This window comes from Balaenoptera musculus, chromosome 4 (assembly GCF_009873245.2).
Source record: "Balaenoptera musculus isolate JJ_BM4_2016_0621 chromosome 4, mBalMus1.pri.v3, whole genome shotgun sequence".
In the NCBI taxonomy this organism is placed as follows: domain Eukaryota; kingdom Metazoa; phylum Chordata; class Mammalia; order Artiodactyla; family Balaenopteridae; genus Balaenoptera; species Balaenoptera musculus.
Window position 1 is genome coordinate 6937625 of NC_045788.1, and position 21295 is coordinate 6958919.

Below are 21295 nucleotides of genomic sequence, written 5' to 3' on the forward strand. Positions count from 1 at the left end.
TTCCCTCAGTCACTCTAAAGGGCCTTTGAAATAGGGCTTCAGGGCCACCAAAAGAAACAAAAATCTCCTGCTTGTTTCCTGATGCCTAAAATTCTTTTAACTAGGAAGTCATCCTTTATCTCACAGTTCTAGGTAGGAAGTAAGAACCCAGAGGCCTGCACATATACTATTCCAACTAAATGACATTCTAGAAAAGGCAAAACAATGGAGAAAGTAGAAAGACCGTTGGTTGCCAGAGGGTTGGAGAGAAAAAGGGAAGGATGAATAGGTGTAGCACAGAGGATCTTTAGGGCAGTGAAACTATTTTGTATGATACCATAATGGTGGATACGTGTTATTATACATTTGTCAAAACCCATAGATTATGCAACACAGAGAGTGAACCCTCACGTGAACTATGGACTTTGGTTAATAATAATGTATCAATATTGGCTCATCAACTGTAACAAATATACCGCACTAATGCAAGATGTTACTAACAGGGGAAAAGAGGGGTCAAGTGATAGAGCATACAGGAACTCTCTATAATTTCTGCTCGATTTTTCTAGAAACCTAAAACTGCTCTAAAAAATAAAGTCTACTAAGAAAATAATAAAAAAAAAGAACCCAGAGACCTGGTTGGAGTAATAACATCACCTTGAGAATAGATGGGTTTCTGTAAAAGTGTTAGCTAATCAATACAGGAGGATGGAAAGCTGAACGAGGGTAGGAATGCCTCCCAAAGAGTTGGGAAGGAAGCAGGGGAGAAGGGCTGGGCTGCCCAAGAACGCACCTCAGGGCTTCGCTCTGCAGGGACATTTTTTTGTTTTGTTTTGGCTGCACCACATGGCATGCGGGATCTTAGTTCCCTGACCAGGGATCGAACCCGAGACCCCTACAGTGGAAGCGTGAAGTCTTAACCACTGGACCGCCAGGGAAGTCCCTGCAGGGATTTTCTTTACCTGTCACTGGGTGGAGGAAAATAGCAACTATACACGGGTGCCTTGAGGTGCTTCTGCTGTGTAGCTGCTGCCCCTGACAGCACGGATCTTCTGAATTTCAAGTGTATTTGATTATATTGTTAATTTCCCACAAGGCACATCATATCTAGGGGACCTTTTAATTGTTAAGATTTAGTTTAATAGAGGTATTCTGCAGCTCTTCTATTTCTTTGGCTTTCCTATTCACTGTCTAACCTTTCATTCCATTTCCCTCTTTGCTTCCCTCCTGTATGCTTCATAGTAAATGTCTTTCCTCTTTTAAATTTAGTTTCATTTTTTTTTTTTTCAAATCTTTTCTTCCCTCTACTCATTCTAATATTTCTTCCCACTACCGGTTCTTATCTTTCCTTTCTTATATTTTCCCTGGGACATATAAAGCATGTTTCCCCCCTCCCTTTATCTCTTTTACTAATTATCACTGAAGAGAGATGATTAATAACCAAAGTTTGCTGGTTTTCAATACGCTCAGATTTTAGTCTGCTCACTTGCTCGCGCATGCACTATCTCTCCGACATTTGCACACCCCCAGCTATAATTAAAGTTTACAACAGGCCAGTTAGAGACATTCCATAAATGTTCTTTATCTTTTGGCCACGTGGCTCGTGGGATCTTAGTTCCCCGACCAGGGATCGAACGTGTGTCCCCTGCAGTGGAAGCACACTGGACCGCCAGGGAAGTCCCATAAATATTCTTATTTTAAAGAAGAGAAACTAATATGCAAGGGGTTTAGATAACATACATAAGAGGTGACTGGGATGGAAATCAAATCCAGCAAGTCTTCTAGCTTTAACTCTTTTACCCTTTCTGCTTGAATTTGGCCACCTCCCTTTAAAATAAACAGAAACACTTAGAGTTGAAAGTAATTTTGTATACTGGCTAGCAGAGTTGAACATGCTCATATTCATTCATATTAGCAAAACGATTCCTGAGCTGAAAGTACTGGAATTTTAATATTGGCTTATTATACGTAATAAGCCCTCCTCCCCCACCACACACACACATGCACACATCTTTTTTGGGGATAAATGTCCATAGTCTTAGATATTATAAAGATATTTTTGAAAATACAAACTGAAAAACACATAAATATTAACCTGACTTTCAAAGTTTTTTTTTTTTTTCCCCTAGATTGCAGAGATATTATGTAACATTGGTGTCAAGCTTTCGGAGGATGAATTTGAAAATGTATGGAATCTTGCATCAGAAAAACATCACCGGGGAGAAGTTTGTGTTGAGAATATCAGAAATGTTCTGAATGAGTTACAACACGCAGACTGGACCAAGTGCAAAACAGCCGTGTGATCTTTGTGGAGTTCATTCATTTACACCAAAGAATTGTTAAATCTGTGTTCATCTAAAATGTTCAGTCCATTCTGGTTTTAGATATTATAATTCAGCAATCACTGTCATAGGGCTTATATGCCTGGATGCGTTGCTAATAAATGAGATCTTGGACTTTAAACTTTATTTTCTTGTTTTCTATAAAGCACCAAAGAATTTGCCAAGCACTTGGAGTTAACCTTTAAGCTCACCAAAGGCATAGCTCAGAATGATGCTGGAAGTTTGTCATGTTTAGTGTGCTTAAGAATGCTATGTTTGAGTGGGTGGCCTGATATTCAAAGTCTGGTTTGTGATACCAGGTTCACAAAATTCTGCCTTCAACATTTTGTTATTTTTCTCTTTAGGTGTCACTGTGACACAACTGAAGCTTAATGGGCTTTTAAGTCTCTGTCAGCACCTGGGGAAAACAGACTTAATCACAAGGAGCAGAATTTTGGGAATAAAAACTTGAGTTCCAACAACGACATGATGTCTGGTAGCTTTTCACATCTTTTTATGGCCAGAAAAGCATATTGTCCTTGGAGTATCTGAAGAGGACATAGTTGACCACACTGTTAGATGTAGCTTTAGAGAGTTATTGTAGCAAATTGTGCTGAATCATTCCCTCCCTCCTGCCTCGGCTCTTTGATATACAAATGTGATGCCGGGGCGGGATGAGATCCGGATGGTGATGGGGAAGTGAGAGCCCGGTCCAGCGTGTTCTTTCTGTGCATCAGGAAAACCCCAGGGTGGGTTGAATCCATGACTGAAGCTTTCTCAGCAATATCACTTGATGAATTGAATGATCAATAGCATGTATTCTACCAGTATTTCTCTGTGATAGACCTTGACATTTTGTTGTTTGGTTTTTGTCTATTAGTCTAAAAAAATTACTCTTTAACTTAGATGTTGTGGTTATTCTGTAGGCTACTGTTACTTAAAAAAAACAAACAAACAACTAAGGTTCAAAAGATTGCTTTACCCAATCCCTAGGGAAAATTTGTATAATCCATTTATTTTATAGGTAATTTATGTGAAAAATTTTAACTTTTTATTTTGAAATGATTTTAGACTTCCAGAAGATTTGCACAAGTAGCACGAAGAATTATGCAGGGCTGGGCTGGAGCCTGCGCCTACTGTCCACTGCGGTCAACTGGGGGCATTTCTTCCCAGCACTGTGTCCGTGACCCCATGTTGGTAGCCTGAAACCAGCTACAGTGAGAGTATTTACACTAAGCAAACCAACACATGGTACAGATCGGGGATCCCCACCCTTCCCAAAGAACATTTACAAGCACACCTACATCTATCTGTCTATCTATTTCCCTGTCTGTCTATCTATTTCCCTGTCTATCTATCATCTATCTATCTATCATCTATCTATCTATCTATCTATCTATCTATCTATCTATCTATCTATCTATCATCTATCTATCTATCTATCTATTTACCTACCGATCTATCTATCATCTATTTTCCTATCTATCCATCCATCCATCCATCCACCTACCTACATACCTATATATGTCTCTATCTATCCATCTATCTTCGTATCTATTTATCTATCCACCCATCTACCTACCTATGTCTCTATCTATGTCTCTATCTATGTCTCTATCTATGTCTCTATCTATGTCTCTATCTATCTATCTATCTATCTATCTATCTATCTATCTATCTATCTATCTATCTATCTATCTATCTGATCTATCATCTGTCTATTGACAGAGGCAGGCTCCTTGACCAAACTTTAGTCAGGCTCCTTTGAACCCTTTTCTCAATTAGGTTTTGACCTTGGGCTTCTGTGTCTGTCCTTCCTGGGCCTGCATTGCACAGTTTTAGCAAGAATCTTGCTAAGTCAGTTTACAGAGAATCCTCCCATCGTCGGTATCTGATTACCCTCCATATCTGATGAAATTCTTCATCCCCCAACTATGATGTATTAATGTTGGCCTGCTTTTTTTTTTTTTTTGGATAGCTATTATAAAATGTTTATTATTGATTTGTATTTACTTCCTGAATTTTTTCTTTTGAATTTTATTTTATTTTTTTATACAGCAGGTTCTTATTAGGCATCAATTTTATACACATCAGTGTATACATGTCAATCCCAATTGCCCAATTCAGCACACCACCATCCCCACCCCCCCGTGGCTTTCCCCCCTTGGTGTCCATACATTTGTTCTCTACATCTGTGTCTCAACTTCTGCCCTGCAAACCAGTTCATCTGTACCATTTTTCTAGGTTCCACATACATGCGTTAATATTCGATATTCGTTTTTCTCTTTCTGACTCACTTCACTCTGTATGACAGTCTCTAGATCCATCCACGTCTCAACAAATGACTCAATTTCGTTCCTTTTTATGGCTGAGTAATATTCCATTGTATATATGTATCACATCTTCTTTATCCATTTGTCGATCGGCATTTAGGTTGCTTCCATGACCTAGCTATTGTAAATAGTGCTGCAATGAACATTGGGGTGCATATGTCTTTTTGAATTATGGTTTTCTCTGGGTATATGCCTAGTAGTGGGATTGCTGGGTCACATGGTTAATTCTATTTTTAGTTTTTTAAGGAAGTTCCATACTGTTCTCCATAGTGGCTGTATCAATTTACATTCCCAGCAACAGTGCAAGAGGGTTCCCTTTCCTCCACCTCCTCTCCAGCATTTGGTGTTTGTAGATTTTCTGATGATGCCCATTCTAACTGGTGTGAGGTAATACTTCATTGTAGTTTGGATTTGCATTTCTCTAAAAATTAGTGATGTTGAGCAGCTTTTCACTTGCTTCTTGCCCATCTGTATGTCTTCTCTGGAGACATGTCTATTTACGTCTTCTGCCCATTTTTGGATTGGTTTGTTTGTTTCTTTAATATTGAGCTCCATGAGTTGTTCATATATATTGGAGATTAATCCTTTGTCTGTTGATTCGTTTGCAAATATTTCTCCCATTCTGAGGGTTGTCTTTTCGTCTTGTTTATGGTTTCCTCTGCTGTGCAAAAGCTTTTAAGTTTCATTAGGTCCCATTTGTTTATTTTTGTTTTTATTTCCATTACTCTAGGAGGTGGATCAAAAAAGATCTTGGTGTGATTTATGTCAAAGAGTGTTCTTCCTATGTTTTCCTCTAAGAGTTTTATAGTGTCCGGTATTACAGTTAGGACTCGAATCCATTTTGAGTTTATTTTTGTGTATGGTGTTAGGGAGTGTTCTAATTTCATCCTTTTACATGTAGCTGCCTAGTTTTCCCAGCACCACTTACTGAAGAGACTGTCTTTTCACCATTGTATATCCTTGCCTCCTTTGTCATAGATTAGTTGACCATAGGTGCCTGGGTTTATCTCTGGGCTTTCTATCTTGTTCTATTGATTTATGTTTCTGTTTTTGTGCCACTACCATATTGTCTTGATTACTGTAGCTTTGTAGTATAGTCTGAAGTCAGGGAGTCTGATTCCTCCAGCTCCGTTTTTTTCCCTAAAGACTGCTTTGGCTATTTGGGGTCTTTTGTGTCTCCATACAGATTTCAAGATTTTTTGTTCTAGTCCCGTAAAAAATGCCATTGTTAATTTGATAGGGATTGCATTGAATCTGTAGATTGCTTTGGGTAGTATAGTCATTTTCACAATATTGATTCTTCCAATCCAAGAACATGGTATATCTCTCCATCTGTTGGTATCATCTTTAATTTCTTTCATCAGTGTCTTATAGTTTTCTGCCTACAGGTCTTTTGCCTCCCTAGGTAGGTTTATTCCTAGGTATTTTATTCTTTTGTTGCAATGGTAAATGGGAGTGTTTCCTTAATTTCCATTTCAGATTTTTCATCATTAGTGTATAGGAATGCAAGAGATTTCTGTGCATTAATTTTGTATCATGCAACTTTACCAAATTCATTGATTAGCTCTAGTAGTTTTCTGGTGGCATTTTTAGGATTCTCTATGTATAGTATCATGTCATCTGCAAACAGTGACAGATTTACTTCTTCTTTTCCAATTTGTATTCCTTTTATTTCTTTTTCTTCTCTGATTGCCGTGGCTAGGACTTCCAAAACTATGTTGAATTATAATGGTGAGAGTGGATATCCTTGTGTTGTTCCTGATCTTAGAGGAAATGCTTTCAGTTTTTCACCATTGAGAATGATGTTTGCTGTGGGTTTGTCATATATGGCCTTTATTATGCTGAGGTAGGTTCCCTCTATGCCCACTTTCTGGAGAGTTTTCATCATAAATGGGTGTTGAAATTTGTCAAAAGCTTTTTCTGCATCTATTGAGATGATCATATGGTTTTTATACTTCAATTTGTTAATATGGTGTATCACACTGATTGATTTGCATATATTGAAGAATCCTTGCATCCCTGGGATAAATCCCACTTGATCATGGTGTATGATCCTTTTAATGTGTTGTTGGATACTGTTTTTTAATGTTTTGTTGAGGATTTTTGCATCTATATTCATCAGTGATATTGGTTTGTAATTTTCTTTTTTTGTAGTATCTTTGTCTGGTTTTGGTATCAGGGTGATGGTGGCCTCATAGAATGAGTTTGGGAGTGTTCCTTCCTCGGCAATTTTTTGGAAGATTTTGAGAAGGAAGGGTGTTAGCTCTTGTCTAAATGTTTGATAGAATTCACCTGTGAAGCCATCTGGTCCTGGACTTTTGTTTGTTGGAAGATTTTTAATCACAGTTTCAATTTCATTACTTGTGATTGGTCTGTTCATATTTTCTATTTCTTCCTGGTTCAGTCTTGGAATGTTATACTCTTCTAAGAATTTGTCCATTTCTTCCAGGTTGTCCATTTTGTTGTCATAGAGTTGCTTGTAGTAGTCTCTTAGGATGTTTTGTATTTCTGCGGTGTCTGTTGTAACTTCTCCTTTTTCATTTCTAATTGTATTGATTTGAGTCCTCTCCCTCTTTTTCTTGGTGAATCTGGCTAATGGTTTATCAATTTTGTTTATCTTCTCAAAGAACCAACTTTTAGTTTTATTGATATTTGCTATTGTTTTCTTTCTTTCTATTACATTTATTTCTGCTCTGATCTTTATGATTTCTTTCCTTCTGCTAACTTGGGTTTTGTTTGCTCCTCTTTATCTAGTTCCTTTAGGTGTAAGGTTAGATTGTTTATTTGAGATTTTTCTTGTTTCTTGAGGTAGGCTTGTATACCTATAAACTTTCCTCTGAGAACTGCTTTTGCTGCATCCCATAAGTTTTGGATTGTCGTGTTTTCTTTGTCATTTGTCTCTAGGTATTTTTTGATTTCCTCTCTGATTTCTTCAGTGATCTCTCGGTTATTTAGTAACGTATTGTTTAGCCTCCATGTGTTTGTGTTTTTTACGTTTTTTCCCCTGTAATTCATTTCTAACCTCATAGCATTGTGGTCAGAAAAGATGCCTGATATGATTTCAATTTTCTTAAATTTGCTGAGGCTTGATTTATGACCCAAGATGTGATCTATCCTGGAGAATGTTCCGTGCGCACTTGAGAAGAAAGTGTAATCTGCTGTTTTTGGATGGAATGTCCTTTAAATATCAATTAAATCTATCTGGTCTATTGTGTCATTTAAAGCTTCTGTTTCCTTATTTATTTTCATTTTGGATGATCTGTGCATTGGTGTAAGTGAGGTGTTAAAGTCCCCTTTAGTGTAAAATAGCGTTAAAGTAACACTATTACTGTGTTACTGTTGATTTCTTCTTTTTTAGCTGTTAGCAGTTGCCTTATGTATTGAGGTGCTCCTATGTTGGGTGCATATATATATTTATAATCGTTATATCTTCTTGGATTGATCCCTTGATCATTATGTAGTGTCCTTCCTTGTCTCTTGTAACGTTCTTTATTTTAAAGTCTATTTTATCTGATATGAGTATTGCTACTCCAACTTTCTTTTGATTTCCATTGGCATGGAATATCTTTTTCCATCCCCTCACTTTCAGTCTGTATGTGTCCCTAGTTCTGAAGTGGGTCTCTTGTAGACAGCATATATATGTGTCTTGTTTTTGTATCCATTTAGCAAGCCCGTGTCTTTTGGTTGGAGAATTTAATCCATTCACGTTTAAGGTAATTATCGTTATGTATGTTCCTATGACCATTTTCTTAATTGTTTTGGGTTTGTTTTTATAGCTTCTCTTCTTCTCTTGTGTTTCCCCCTTAGAGGAGATCCTTTAGCATTTGTTGTAGAGCTGGTTTGGTGGTGCTGAATTCTCTTAGCTTTTGCTTGTCTGTAAAGCTTTTGATTCCTCCATTGAATCTCAATGAGATACTTGCTGGGTAGAGTAATCTCAGTTGTAGGTTCTTCCCTTTCACCACTTTAAGTATATCATGGCACTCCCTTCTGGCTTGTAGAGTTTCTGCTGAGAAATCAGCTGTTAACCTTATGGGAGTTTCCTTGTATGTTATTTGTCATTTTTCCCTTGCTCCTTTCAGTAATTTTTCTTTGTCTTTAATTTTTGCCAGTTTGATTACTATGCATCTCGGCGTGTTTCTCCGTAGGTTTATCCTGTATGGGACTCACTGTGCTTCCTCGTCTTGGGTGGCTATTTCCTTTCCTATGTTAGGGAAGTTTTTGACTATAATCTCTTCAAATATTTTCTCTGGTCCTTTCTCTCTCTTCTCCTTCTGGGACCCGTATAATGCAAATGTTGTTGCATTTAATGTTGTCCTAGAGGTTTCTTAGGCTCTCTTCATTTCTTTTCATTCTTTTTTCTTTATTCTGTTCCGCAGCCGTGAATTCCATCATTCTGTCTTCCAGGTCACTTTTCCATTCTTCTGCCTCAGTTATTCTGCTATTGATTCCTTCTAGTGTAGTTTTCATTTCAGTTATTGTATTGTTCATCTCTGTTTGTTTGTTCTTTAATTCTTCTAGGTCTTGGTTAAACATTTCTTGCATCTTCTTGATCTTTGCCTCCATTGTTTTTCCGAGGTCCTGGATCATCTTCACTATCATTATTCTGAATTCTTTTTCTGGCAGGTTGCCTATCTCCACTTCATTTAGTTGTTTTTCTGGGGTTTTATCTTGTTCCTTCGTCTGGTACATAGCCCTCTGCTTTTTCATCTTGTCTATCTTTCTGTGAATGTGGTTTTTGTTCCACAGGCTGCAGGATTGTAGTTTTTCTTGCTTCTGCTCACTACCCTCTGGTGGATGAGGCTATCTAAGAGGCTTGTGGAAGTTTCCTGATGGGAGGGACTGGTGGTGGGTAGAGCTGACTGTTGCTCTGGTGGGCAGAGCTCAGTAAAACTTTAATCTGCTTGACTGCTGATGGGTGGGGCTGGGTTCCCTCCCTGTTAGTTGTTTGACCTGAGGCAACCCAACACTGGAGACTACCTGGGGTCTTTTGTGGGGCTAATGACAGACTCTGGGAGGGCTCACGCCAAGAAGTACTTCCCAGAACTTCTGCCTCCAGTGTCCTTTTCCTCATGGTGAGCCATAGCCACCCTCACCTCTGCAGAAGACCCTCCAACACTAGCAGGTAGGTCTGGTTCAGTCTCCCCTGGGGTCACTACTCCTCTCCCTGGGTCTTGATGTGCACACTGCTTTTTGTGTGCCCTCCACGAGTGGAGTCTCTGTTTCCCCCAGTCCTGTCGAAGTCCTGCAATCCAATCCCACTAGCCTTCAAAGTCAGATTCTCTAGGAAGTCCTCCTCCTTTTGCCGGACCCCCAGGTTGGGAAGCCTGACATGGGGCTCAGAACCTTCACTCCAGTGGGTTGACTTCTGTGGTATAAGTGTTCTCCAGTCTGTGAGTCACCCACCTAGCAGTTATGGGATTTGATTTTACACTGATTGTGCCCCTCCTACCATCTCATTGTGGCTTCTCCTTTGTCTTTGGAATGTGGGGTATCTTTTTTGGTGAGTTCCAGTGTCTTCCTGTTGTTGATTATCCAGCAGCTAGTTGTGATTCTGGTGTTCTCGCAAGAGGGAGTGAGAACACGTCCTTCTACTCCTTGGCCTGCTTTTGGCAAAAACTCCTGTTAAATCAGCTTAGCAAGAATTCCCCCTACCCTGATGTCTCCTCTTAATAACTTTCTGTCCACTGACCTCCCTTGGTTATAAATCTCTTCTTTTCCTTGTTTTATTCAAAACTGAGCCCAGTTTTATACTGAGGTCCCTTTCCCCCTATTGCAATAGTTCCTGGATAAAATCTGTCTTTTGCTGCTTTAACTAATTTCCAGCTCTGTCTTCTTTAATTCCATCCATCCACCCATCTGTAAAAATGAATACAGGAAAACCTCATTCAAAAGGAGTCAGGAAGCTCTGAAGGGGAAGCTCTCATGCACATCCTACTCTTTGCAGCTAACTTCACATACCCCTGCAGGAAAAAGCTTGCTTCACATACCCCAGCAGGAAGAAGGAAGATTTTTCCCCTTTCCCAGCAACAGCCCCGCCAATGAGGAACCACCGCAACTCAATGAGAAGTTGCCATGGTGCCTAACTCTCAATCTCCTCCAATGAGCTTTTGTTCAAAACGGCCCCTTTCAACTTTCTCCTTTCCTCTATAGACAAATGCTCTTCTCTTTTGTTCTCCAGACTTGCCTATGGTTCGCCATAGTTTGCATGACCAGAATTGCAATTCCTCTGCTTTTCTCAGGTAAACACGATTTTGCTGGATAAATCACTTACCTTTTTGTTTTAAAGGTTGACACATCTATCCTTTCCTTCATCTTTCCATCCACCTACCCACCCATCCATACATGCGCACATGGACATGTTACTTCTATATACTTTGGTATGTGTTTCCTGAAAATGAGGACATGCTATTACCCAACCATAGTGAAAATTTCAAAATCAGGAAATTGTCATTACCAGGGCATTATTATCTAATTCACAGACTGTATTCAAATTTCTCCAATAATCTTTTATACTGAAAAAATTTTTTCTTGATCTAGGTTGGATCCAGTCTACAAACACATGCTGCATTTAATTGTCATGTCTCTTTAGTTTGCATTAACTTGAAACATTTTTTTGTATCTTTAAACTTCAAGCCTCTAGGAACTGAGTTGAGTGTAGGTGTTACATCACAGCCTATTATAAATATTCTTTGTGAGTGGGCTCCTTCAATCCTACACCCAGGAGCTGTTCCATGGCTTCTTGCTTTGGAATTGCTTACAAGTCAGAAACTACCTCCTGTGAAAGTTTTTTCCTCCAATGAATTAGAACATCTAGAGTCATAGGATATGTGTAGGGGGGTGATCCTTAAGCCACATGAATCCAAGTGAAGCTGACTGATGGTTTGCTCCCTGCCCTGATGCAGGTGTCTTTGGGCCCATGGACCTAGTGATGCCTATCTGGGTAAGCCCTGTTTAAAAGCTACTATCAAGCTCTGTAGCAAAAAGGCATCTGAATTAACTTACCATTTAAAAGTTTTATCTCCTAATGTCTAAAAGGTTTACGTACATGGAAAACACATTTCTAGAATTGAATCTCCTTGCCTTAGCTCCTTCTTACTGGGGCTTGGCAATCTGCTATCAGCTGAGGTCACTGCCACTCACAAGCACACCTTGTGTTGTAACTGAAATGCACAGTCAAGTTGAATCACGCTGCACCCTGAGGCCACCTCTGCCTGTTACAGGCCTGCTGGCTGCTGTGGGCTTGCTAGAAGCCTAGCTGAGGACACCTCCATGGCTTGTGGTGTCACCAACGCCCCCTTGTGGCTTTAAAAACGTTGTTCTTTTCTAACATGTGAGCAATTGGAAACTTTCTAGGTTACCTGTAGTTGAGGCCAGAATCTCTGCTGTTTGCTTGATGTTATTTGCATATGTCGTGCTGTCACTGAAGAAGCAGCCTTTAACCTATGGACAGAGCTGCCACAAGCTGCAGTCCTCTCTGATCAGGGCTCAGTAGAAAGCAGGCAACCCAATTGTGAAATCAGCTGTGTTGCCCCACACAGACTCCTAGAATCAAAGAGTTGTAGGGCTGTTCAGGGTGCTCGGGAAGCTGTAAGGTACATGATGCTAGAAATTTTGTTTACATGCAGAATATGAGCATTTTGTGATTTAAATTTCTTACCTTTGGCTCTAATAATAAAGTATGAAGAACCAGAATCTCAATCAAGTTTCATGCCTCCATGATTTCTAATTCATCATTAGGTTTTTTTCTGCCTTTTGCTACAATGAGTCCCTTTTCCTAAATTGTATTTCATCAGATACGGAGTGCTGGTTTCTTGATTCCCATTTGCAGGAATCATGGTCCCCAGTATGACACGGTCTTCAGGCCCTCATGCTTCACTAAGTCTGACTGCACAATGTTATAAAGCTTAGCGGTTCATCAATCAGACCCCTTCTGAGGAGAAAATTGGGAGCATTAGATATGAATAATAAATCTGTCATTCACTGCATCTGTGACTTTGGGAAAGACCCCTAACCTTACAAAGCTGTGGTGTTCTTATTTACAAAATGGAAATAACAAGGGCTTCCTTATCAGCTTGTAAGCTGGTTTTGATGGTTATGGAGATATTAGGCAGGGGAGTATCTTGTACTGTTTTAGCTCAGGAAATATTATCAAAAGGCCTAGTTTAGGTCATAGCTCATCTCATCCACTTGTAAGTACCCCTTTGTTCTCCACCTATTCATATAATCTTTATGTTGACCTCTTGGCTTTGCCCTCATCCCCGTGATTCTTATTTTTCTTAATTAGGTGTCTATTGTTGATTTTGGCAGATATGACAATTCCTCCTAATACCTCTCATTGTCTGTCTCTCACTTTTCTATGCTTTGAGCAGACCTCCTCATTCTATTTTTTTAAAAAATGTGCACACACACACACACACACACAGTCTGCTGGAATTTTTATTGTGATCGTATTGACTCTAAAGATCAATTGGGGGAACTGACATTTTGATAATGTTTTGACTTCCAAACAATAAATACGGTACATCCATGCATTTACTTAGCTTTTCTTTATCTCAGTAAACAGTCTTTAGTTTTCCACGTTAAGATATTGTACATCTTCTGTCAGATTTATTTCTATATATTGTTTTTGATGTTGTGATAAATTACATCAATTTTTAAATAGGTTTCTTGAAATATCATTTACATACATTAAAATCCACTCTTTTTAAGGGTGTAAGTCTATGAGTGTTGACAGATGCATGGAGGTTGTATAACCACCATCACAAACAAAATAGAGAACTGTTCTACCACTTGCCAGAATTCTCTCATTTCCCTTTGTAGGGAACATCTTCCACTCCCCACTCCAGTCCCTACAACAACTGATCTGTTTTCTGTCCCTATCGTTTCACCTTTTTCAAATTGTCATATAAATGGAATTGTGGAGTATGTAACTCACCTTTTGAGACTGGCTTCTTTTACTTAGTCCAATGCTTTCAAGATCCATCCATATCACTGTGTGAATCAGTACTACATTCTTTTTATTGCTGAGTGGTTTTCCACTGTATGGATAGACTACAATTTATCCATTTACCAATTAAAGACATTTGAGTTGTTTCCAGTTTGTGACAATTCTGAATAAAGCTGCTACGGATACTCATGTATAGGTTTTGTGTAAAGATAAGTTTTCATTTCCCTTGGGGAAATACTTATGGGTAAGATTGCTGGGCTATATGGTAAGTATATGTTTAACTTTATGAGAAACTGAAAATCTGTTTTCCAAAGTGGCTGTATCATTTTGTGTTATCACCAGTAATTTATGATGGCTTTAGTGCATCCTGGTATTGTCAGTTTTTTCTTTTTAAATTTTAGTCATCCTAACAGGTGCACAGTAATAGCACACTGTGGTTTTAATTTGCATTTCTGTGATAACTAATGATATTGAGCATCCTTCAAGGGCTCATTGGCCATGCCAGTAACTTCTTTGGTAAAGTGTCTGTTCCAATACGTTGCCTTTTTTTGAATTGACTTGTTATTATTAAGTTTTGAGAGTTCTTCATGTATTCCAGGTGCAATTCTCTTATCAGCTTTGTGTTTTTTTAAAAAAATATATTTATTTATTTATTTTTGGCTGCATCGGGTCTTAGTTGTAGCAGGCGGGATCTTTCTTTGCAGTGCGTGGGCCCTTCATTGGGGCACGTGGGCTCAGTAGTTGTGGTGTGTGGGCTTAGTTGCTCCACGGCATGTGGGATCTTAGTTCCCTGACCAGGGATCGAACCCACGTCCCCTGCATTGGAAGGTGGATTCTTAACCACTGGACCACCAGGGAAGTCCCTCAGCTTTGTGCTTTGAAGATATTTTTAAATTTAAAAAAGAACAGAGGGCTTCCCTGGTGGCGCAGTGGTTGAGAATCCGCCTGCTAATGCAGGGGACACGGGTTCGAGCCCCGGTCTGGGAAGATCCCACATGCCGCGGAGCAACTAGGCCCGTGAGCCACAACTACTGAGGCTGCGTGTCTGGAGCCTGTGCTCCGCAACAAGAGAGGCCGCGATAGTGAGAGGCCCGTGCACTGCGATGAAGAGTGGCCCCCACTTGCCCCAACTAGAGAAAGCCCTCGCACAGAAACAAAGACCCAACACAGCCAAAAATAAATAAACTAATTAATTAATTAAAAAAAAAAAAAAAAAAAGAACAGAAGTTTCAAACTGTGATAAAGTTCAGTTTATCAATAATATACCGAAATTGCCAGCCTTCTTGAATTTGGAGATTACAAATCCAAGGTGAGACTGATTACTCGGTTTTGTGTTTATCTTCAGTTAGTTCTTTCATATGCAACCACTGAACTTCAGACGTGGAGTAAGTGGAGCTCTGGATTTAGCAAGGGTAGGAATTTCTCCTGGTGAATAAGATGGTGGGGGGATATAGGAGCTGAGTGCATGCTAGGAAACGATTCTAGTGATTACCATGGAAACTAAGATGGGTAAAGAGGAAGTTCAGAAGTGAAACGGTAGTGAAAAATGGCAGGGTCAATGGATTGGACCATTCCAGCGGGTCAAGAATTGTGGAGAAGTATCACAAAAAAGAAGCTAGAAAAATAGGAGATGGTGATCAGAGAGTGGAACGCTTGCACGTGAGATCCTGGAGATGGTAGGGTTGTTGGTAATAATGTTTGGGGTGTGACAATGAGCGTGAGTGACTGATGTCGGTTGGAGAACAAGATCACTGAAGGAGAGGAGTTCAAAAAATGGGAAGTCTGGTGTTAAGTAGGAGGACCACCTCCAGGGATGTTGATGTTACCAAAAAAGGTGACAGGGAAGGTGGCAGAGAGAGAGTGACCCTGGTTACATATCCCTTTGAAATATGATGAAAGCTACACACTATCATTTTAGAAAAGTGCACATACACATATATTTTTGGTGGTGTAATATTCAAACCCCTGCTCCCTTCATGGATGGATCTCTAGATGGATCTCTAGACCAGGCTGAAAGTTAAAGTAGCTCTGCTCCAAAATTTTAAATTTATCCTTAGGTAGGGTTATTATTTCTCCCTCCCTCCCTCCCTCCCTCCCTTCTTCCCTCCCTCCCTCCCTCCCTCCCTTCTTCCCTCCCTCCCTCCCTCCCTCCCTCCCTTCCTTCCTTCCTTCCTTCCTTCCTTCCTTCCTTCCTTCCTTCCTTCCTTCCCTCCCCTTTCCCTTCCTCCCTTCCTCCCTCTTTACCTTCCTTCCATGTGACTAACCATCACTTATGTGAACTTTGGTTAAGAACTTTTGGAAGAATCCTGTTCCCCGAATGCAACAGCGAAGAACCGTGCTTCCCCATTTGCAACGGTAGGGGGCACCCTAACATTTCTAAACTTCGCGATGAGGTTCAGCTCACAGTGCAGAAGAGCAGCAACCCGTTCAATAATACTTTCAGAAAAAAGGAGAATGTCAAGCTGGAGGGAGGAGACTGTCTACCACTGCACTTTCCGAAATCCAGGGTGATCCTAGCAGTTTCCTCTTTTATTATTTAGTGGCAGTAATTAGACTGGAAAGGAACATTTTCAATAGTAAGCTAGAGGGGAAGTCTGTTTGGATCATGAAGTTCCATCTCTTAGTGAAACAGGTACAGCAATGTGAAATATTCATGTGAAATATAAATAAATATCCAAATATATCACCACGTTTTCACCTAAATCATGTTTCTACAGAGTTCAGGATGGTCTTGTTAATAGTAAAATATGTTCAACTCATAAAAACTTTAAAAAGCCACTGTTTCCTAGCCCAGACAAATAAACTCAATAAATTTTCCTCACAACATAGCTAACAAATGGAGGAACTTGTTGGAAATATTATGGGGACCAATAAAAGGTAATTTTATTTTATGTAATAACCACTTATGAAAACTCACTGTGGCTTGATGTGAAGAGCTGGACTCCTTAGAGGTTAACACCCCAATCATTAACCAACAATGAGGGTAAACTTGAAGGGCATTTCTTCTATTATGAAACATTTACAATAATAACCTTGTAAAAAATAATGGGATCTTTTTAAAGCTCATTTATTTCCTGGCTAAGTGGCAATTTCCCATCACTCAAAATGCCAATACTTCCTCCTGAAACCCTAGGGATAATCCAATTCATGTATGTTCGTTAAAAAAAAAATCTGGTTAAAATAAGCAGGTGATTCTGTTTTAATAATATCTGTCCTGCCAGCAATAAGACAGTCTCAGGTGCAAATAAATATATAAACAAACAGATTTTCTTTAAAGCACACGAGGTCTCATATCATTTCCAAATTAGCCAATTAGCATGGTGCTATTGGAAGAGATAATTAAAAAGTACATTTAGACTCAGAAATGTTTCCTGAGAGTAATCTGGAACTTACAGCCCTTATTCCACCTGTAATTACTTTGCCTGATTTTCCACTCTGTAGATAGAGGTGAACACACCTTCATCTGGGCAGAGGGAAAGCCTTCTTCTTTCTCTCCTGGAGTAAGCTTACATATATCAATACTTCAAAACGATCAATAAACAATTATTTTTTAACAAAAGAACTCCCCATACCAACTCTCTAAGTTGTTTGAGGGAGAGTTAACTAGTACAGAATTTAAATTAAGACTAAAAGTGTTGTCTTTGTCCAGAGATCCAGCCTGTAATTTGTTCTGTTAGAAATATTTTCACAATTAGAATCCTTGGTAAGTTCATCGACTTTTGTAGTAAAGGATGTCTGTCAGAAAAACTGAATTATTGAACTGTATGAGGTCACTTATATGTGGAATCTAAAAAAGACAACAAACTAGTGAATATAACAAAAAAGAAGCAGACTCACAGATATAGAGAACAAACCAGTGGTTATCGATGGGGAGAGGGAAGAGGGAGGAGCAATATCGGGGTTGAAAATTGGGGTACAAACTGTTGGGTGTAAGATAAGCTCAAGGATGTATTGTACAACACGGGGGAAATAGCCAATATGTATAATAACTGTAAATGAAAAGTAACCTTTAAAAATCGTATAACAAATTTAAAAAGATAAAAAGAAAAAGAAAAACCGAACTAGTGAGCTTTATAGGTGAAAGAATTTTGCTGGGGAGAGGTGGGGTTTGGGGAGGACAGAGGATGAACAGACAATCTGTATTTGATAGTCATTAAGCTGGTGCCTTTTAAATTTTAAAGTGCATATAAATCACCTATAGAGCTTGTTAAAATGCACATTCTTATTCAGTAAGTTGGGGTTGGGCCTGATACTCTGCATTTCTAATGTTTCCACGTGATAAAGTGTTGCTGGTTAGAGGTCACACTTGGAGTGACAAAGCGTTAAGCTTTCTGGCAATTCTGTGCCTTTGCTTTATGTGTACTAGCTCTCCACCATTCACCCTCCCTGTTGGTATAACTCTTTTACTATTTACACGCCTGCTCTCTGCTCAGGCGTGCATGCATTCCTTCTCTTTGGGTAGCATTCACTTTATTTTTAAAAATAAAATTTTAATTTTAGAACCGTATTAGGTTTACAGAAAAATTGTGAAGATAGTTCCCCGCACTGATTCCCTTATTATTAACTTCTTAATAATTAACTAAGGTCCATTACAATGAATGAACCAATACTGATACAGTATCATTAACTAAAATCCACACTTTATTCAGATCTCTTTGTTTTTAGCTAATGTCCTTTTTCTGCCCCAGGATTCCATCCAGGACACCACATTCCATTTAGTGGTCATGTCTCCTTAGGCTCCTCTTGGCTATGATAATAGTTTCTCAGACATTACTTGTTTCTGATGACCTGGACAGTTTTGAGGAGTGCCAGTCAGGTATTTTGTAGAATATCCCTCAATTGAGAATTGTCTGATTTTTTCCCTCATGGTTAGACTGCAGTTATGTGTTCTGGGGGGAAGACCACAGAGGTAAAGTGTTATCCTCATCACATCACATCTAAGGAATATACTCTCAACATTATTTATCACTGTTGATGTTGGCCTTGATCACCTGGCTAAGGTAGTGTTTTCAAGTTTCTCTACTGTCAAGTTACTCTTTTTTCCCCGTTTCCATACTGTTCTCTATGGCAGGCAGTCACCATGTGCAGCCCACAATTAAGTGGGAGGTTATGTTCTACCTCTCTGAGAGTGGAGTGTCTACATAAATTATTTGCAATTCTTCTGCATGGGAGATTTGTCTATCACCCCCCATTTATATGTCTATTTCATCATTTATTTATATCATAGATATTTATTCTATACTTTGGGTTATAACCCCATGCTATTTAATTTTGTTGCTCAAAACATTCCAGTGTGGTTTTTTTGTTTGTTTGTTTGTTTTTAGCACTTTTGAATTTTCTGGCACTATAAGATGCTCCAGGCTCATCTTGTATATTTTCTGCCCCAGTCATAGAATTAGCCATTTCTCTAAGGAGCCCTAACCAGCCCTTTTAGTAGAGAGTGCTAGGGGAAACCAAGTTCTGGGCACTAAGTGTGTTAGTTGCTACAGGGGTATCTTTGCTTCTGTGCCCTCTTGACTGATAGAGCAAGCAAATATACGTGTGAATATTAATCCATGTATATACACATATCTACAAATATTTCTATGTATAAATATTTGTATCTACATTAAGCTAAACATGAGTTTATATTGATGTCTCCGACTCCATTTTTTTTTTAACATCTTTATTGGAGTATAATTGCTTTACAATGGTGTGTTAGTTTCTGCTGTATAACAAAGTGAATCAGCTATACGTATACATATATCCCCATATCTCCTCCCTCTTGCATCTCCCTCCCTCCCACCCTCCCTATCCCACCCCTCTAGGTGGTCACAAAGCACCGAGCTGATCTCCCTGTGCTATGCGGCTGCTTCCCACTAGCTATCTATTTTATGTTTGGTAGTGTATATATGTCCATGCCACTCTCTCACTTTGTCCCAGCTTACCCTTCCCCCTCCCCGTATCCTCAAGTCCATTCTCTAGTAGGTCTGTGTCTTTATTCCCATCTTGCCCCTAGATTCTTCATGACCATTTTTTTTTTTAGATTCCATATATATGTGTTAGCATACGGTATTTGTTTTTCTCTTTCTGACTTACTTCACTTTGTATGACAGACTCTAGGTCCATCCACCTCACTACAAATAACTCAATTTCGTTTCTTTTTATGGCTGAGTAATATTCCATTGTATATATGTGCCACATCTTCCTTATCCATTCACCTGTCAATGGACACTTAGGTTGCTTCCACGTCCTGGCTGTTGTAAATAGAGCTGCGATGAACACTGTGGCACGTGGATGTCTCTGACTCCATTACCGCATGGATCATTCTAGACCTCGTTCCTTGCTTATCTATAACCACCCACTCCAACAAGGAAAATCCAGGCTCCAACCTCCCTCCATCCACTGAGGGCCTGCTGGCGGGTGGGGCCATGTTGCTACGAGGCTGCCTGCATGCCCCAGAGGGGTGCGAGGCTAGTCCTGGTTTGCTGGTGGGCGAGTATGCCTCTGACGCTAATAGGCTAGATGGTAGATTCCAAAATGGCATGCGCCAGTGCTGGCATCATTGCGGTAGAATGAACTCCCCGATATGGCTGCCACCAGTGTCTTCATCCCCAGGGGGAGTCCCAGTTGCCTCCTGCCCCTCTGGCAGGATCTCCAAGGTCAGCAGGTGGGTCTGACCCAGGCTTCTTTCCAATTACTGCCTCTGCATCGGGACTCAGAACATGTGAGGTTTTGCATGTGCATGTGTATCTTATAGAACTCTGGCTCCCAAACTTAAGCCCTACTAGTTTTCAAAGCCAGACGTTTTGGGGGTTTGTGTTCCTGGTGCAGGACCCCTGGCCAAGGAGCCCAGTATGAGCCTGGGGCTGCTCGTTTCTTGGGGAGAACCTCTGCAATTGTGATATTTCTCCTGTTTGGAGGTCACCCACTCACGGGTGTGGGTCCTGACTAAACTGTGTCTCTGCTGCCACTACCCATCTCATTGTGGTTCCTTCTTTATATCTTCAGTTTTGGAAAATCTTTTCTGGTCGTTCTCATAGATAGTTGCTCTGTAAGTTGTAATTTTGGTGTGCCTGCAGAGGAGGTGAGTTCAGAGTCTTCCTACTCTGCCATCTTGGTCATACCCTCAATCGCATTTTTATTTTCAATCACATGTTTTAGTTGGATGTGGAAGTTTGCTTGACAATTTGATAATTATTGTCACTCAGCATGTTGGCAATATTCACTGTATTTTAGTTTACATGGTTACTTTAGAAATAACTGCTTTCTGACTAATTATTGTTTATTTGTAGGCCATATGTCTTTTCTCTCTGCTTGCTTTCAAGACTTTCTCGTATTTTTTGTGTGACTCTATTTTGCTTATTTTGCTCAAAACTCGTCTACTCCTTATATCTGGATTCACTTTTGACAAGAGAACTAAAAAGAAAACCCAAGAGTTTCATATGCTTTATTCTCTCAAGTTAAAAAAATAAAGAATAACCTGATTTAAATTTGGTGGAGATTTTTGCTGAACAAGACTGAAGTTTCAGAGATTAGGAACAGCACTGAAATCTAGTTTTGGGCACGGGGACTGGACTAACACTTTTTTTCCTCCCATTACTAACACATGGACCTGATGGATAGAATACAAGAACAACAGCAAAACTAAATCATACCTTTAAAAAAAGAGATGGAAATCTGTGGGTACTTCACTTAAAACAAAGGTAATTTGAAGTTAGAGAAACATGCTTGCA

General features: G+C 39.5%; 1 protein-coding gene across 1 annotated transcript in view; it reads left to right on the forward strand.

Moving 5' to 3' along the window:
* The window catches only part of EFHB (EF-hand domain family member B), a 47878-nt gene extending 45470 nt beyond the window's left edge, over positions 1-2408 (forward strand). The window contains 1 exon segment of the mRNA XM_036851081.1: positions 2109-2408. Coding sequence (XP_036706976.1) covers positions 2109-2282 — 174 coding nt within the window. The 3' untranslated portion in view covers positions 2283-2408.
* Positions 2409-21295: the final 18887 nt, after the last annotated feature.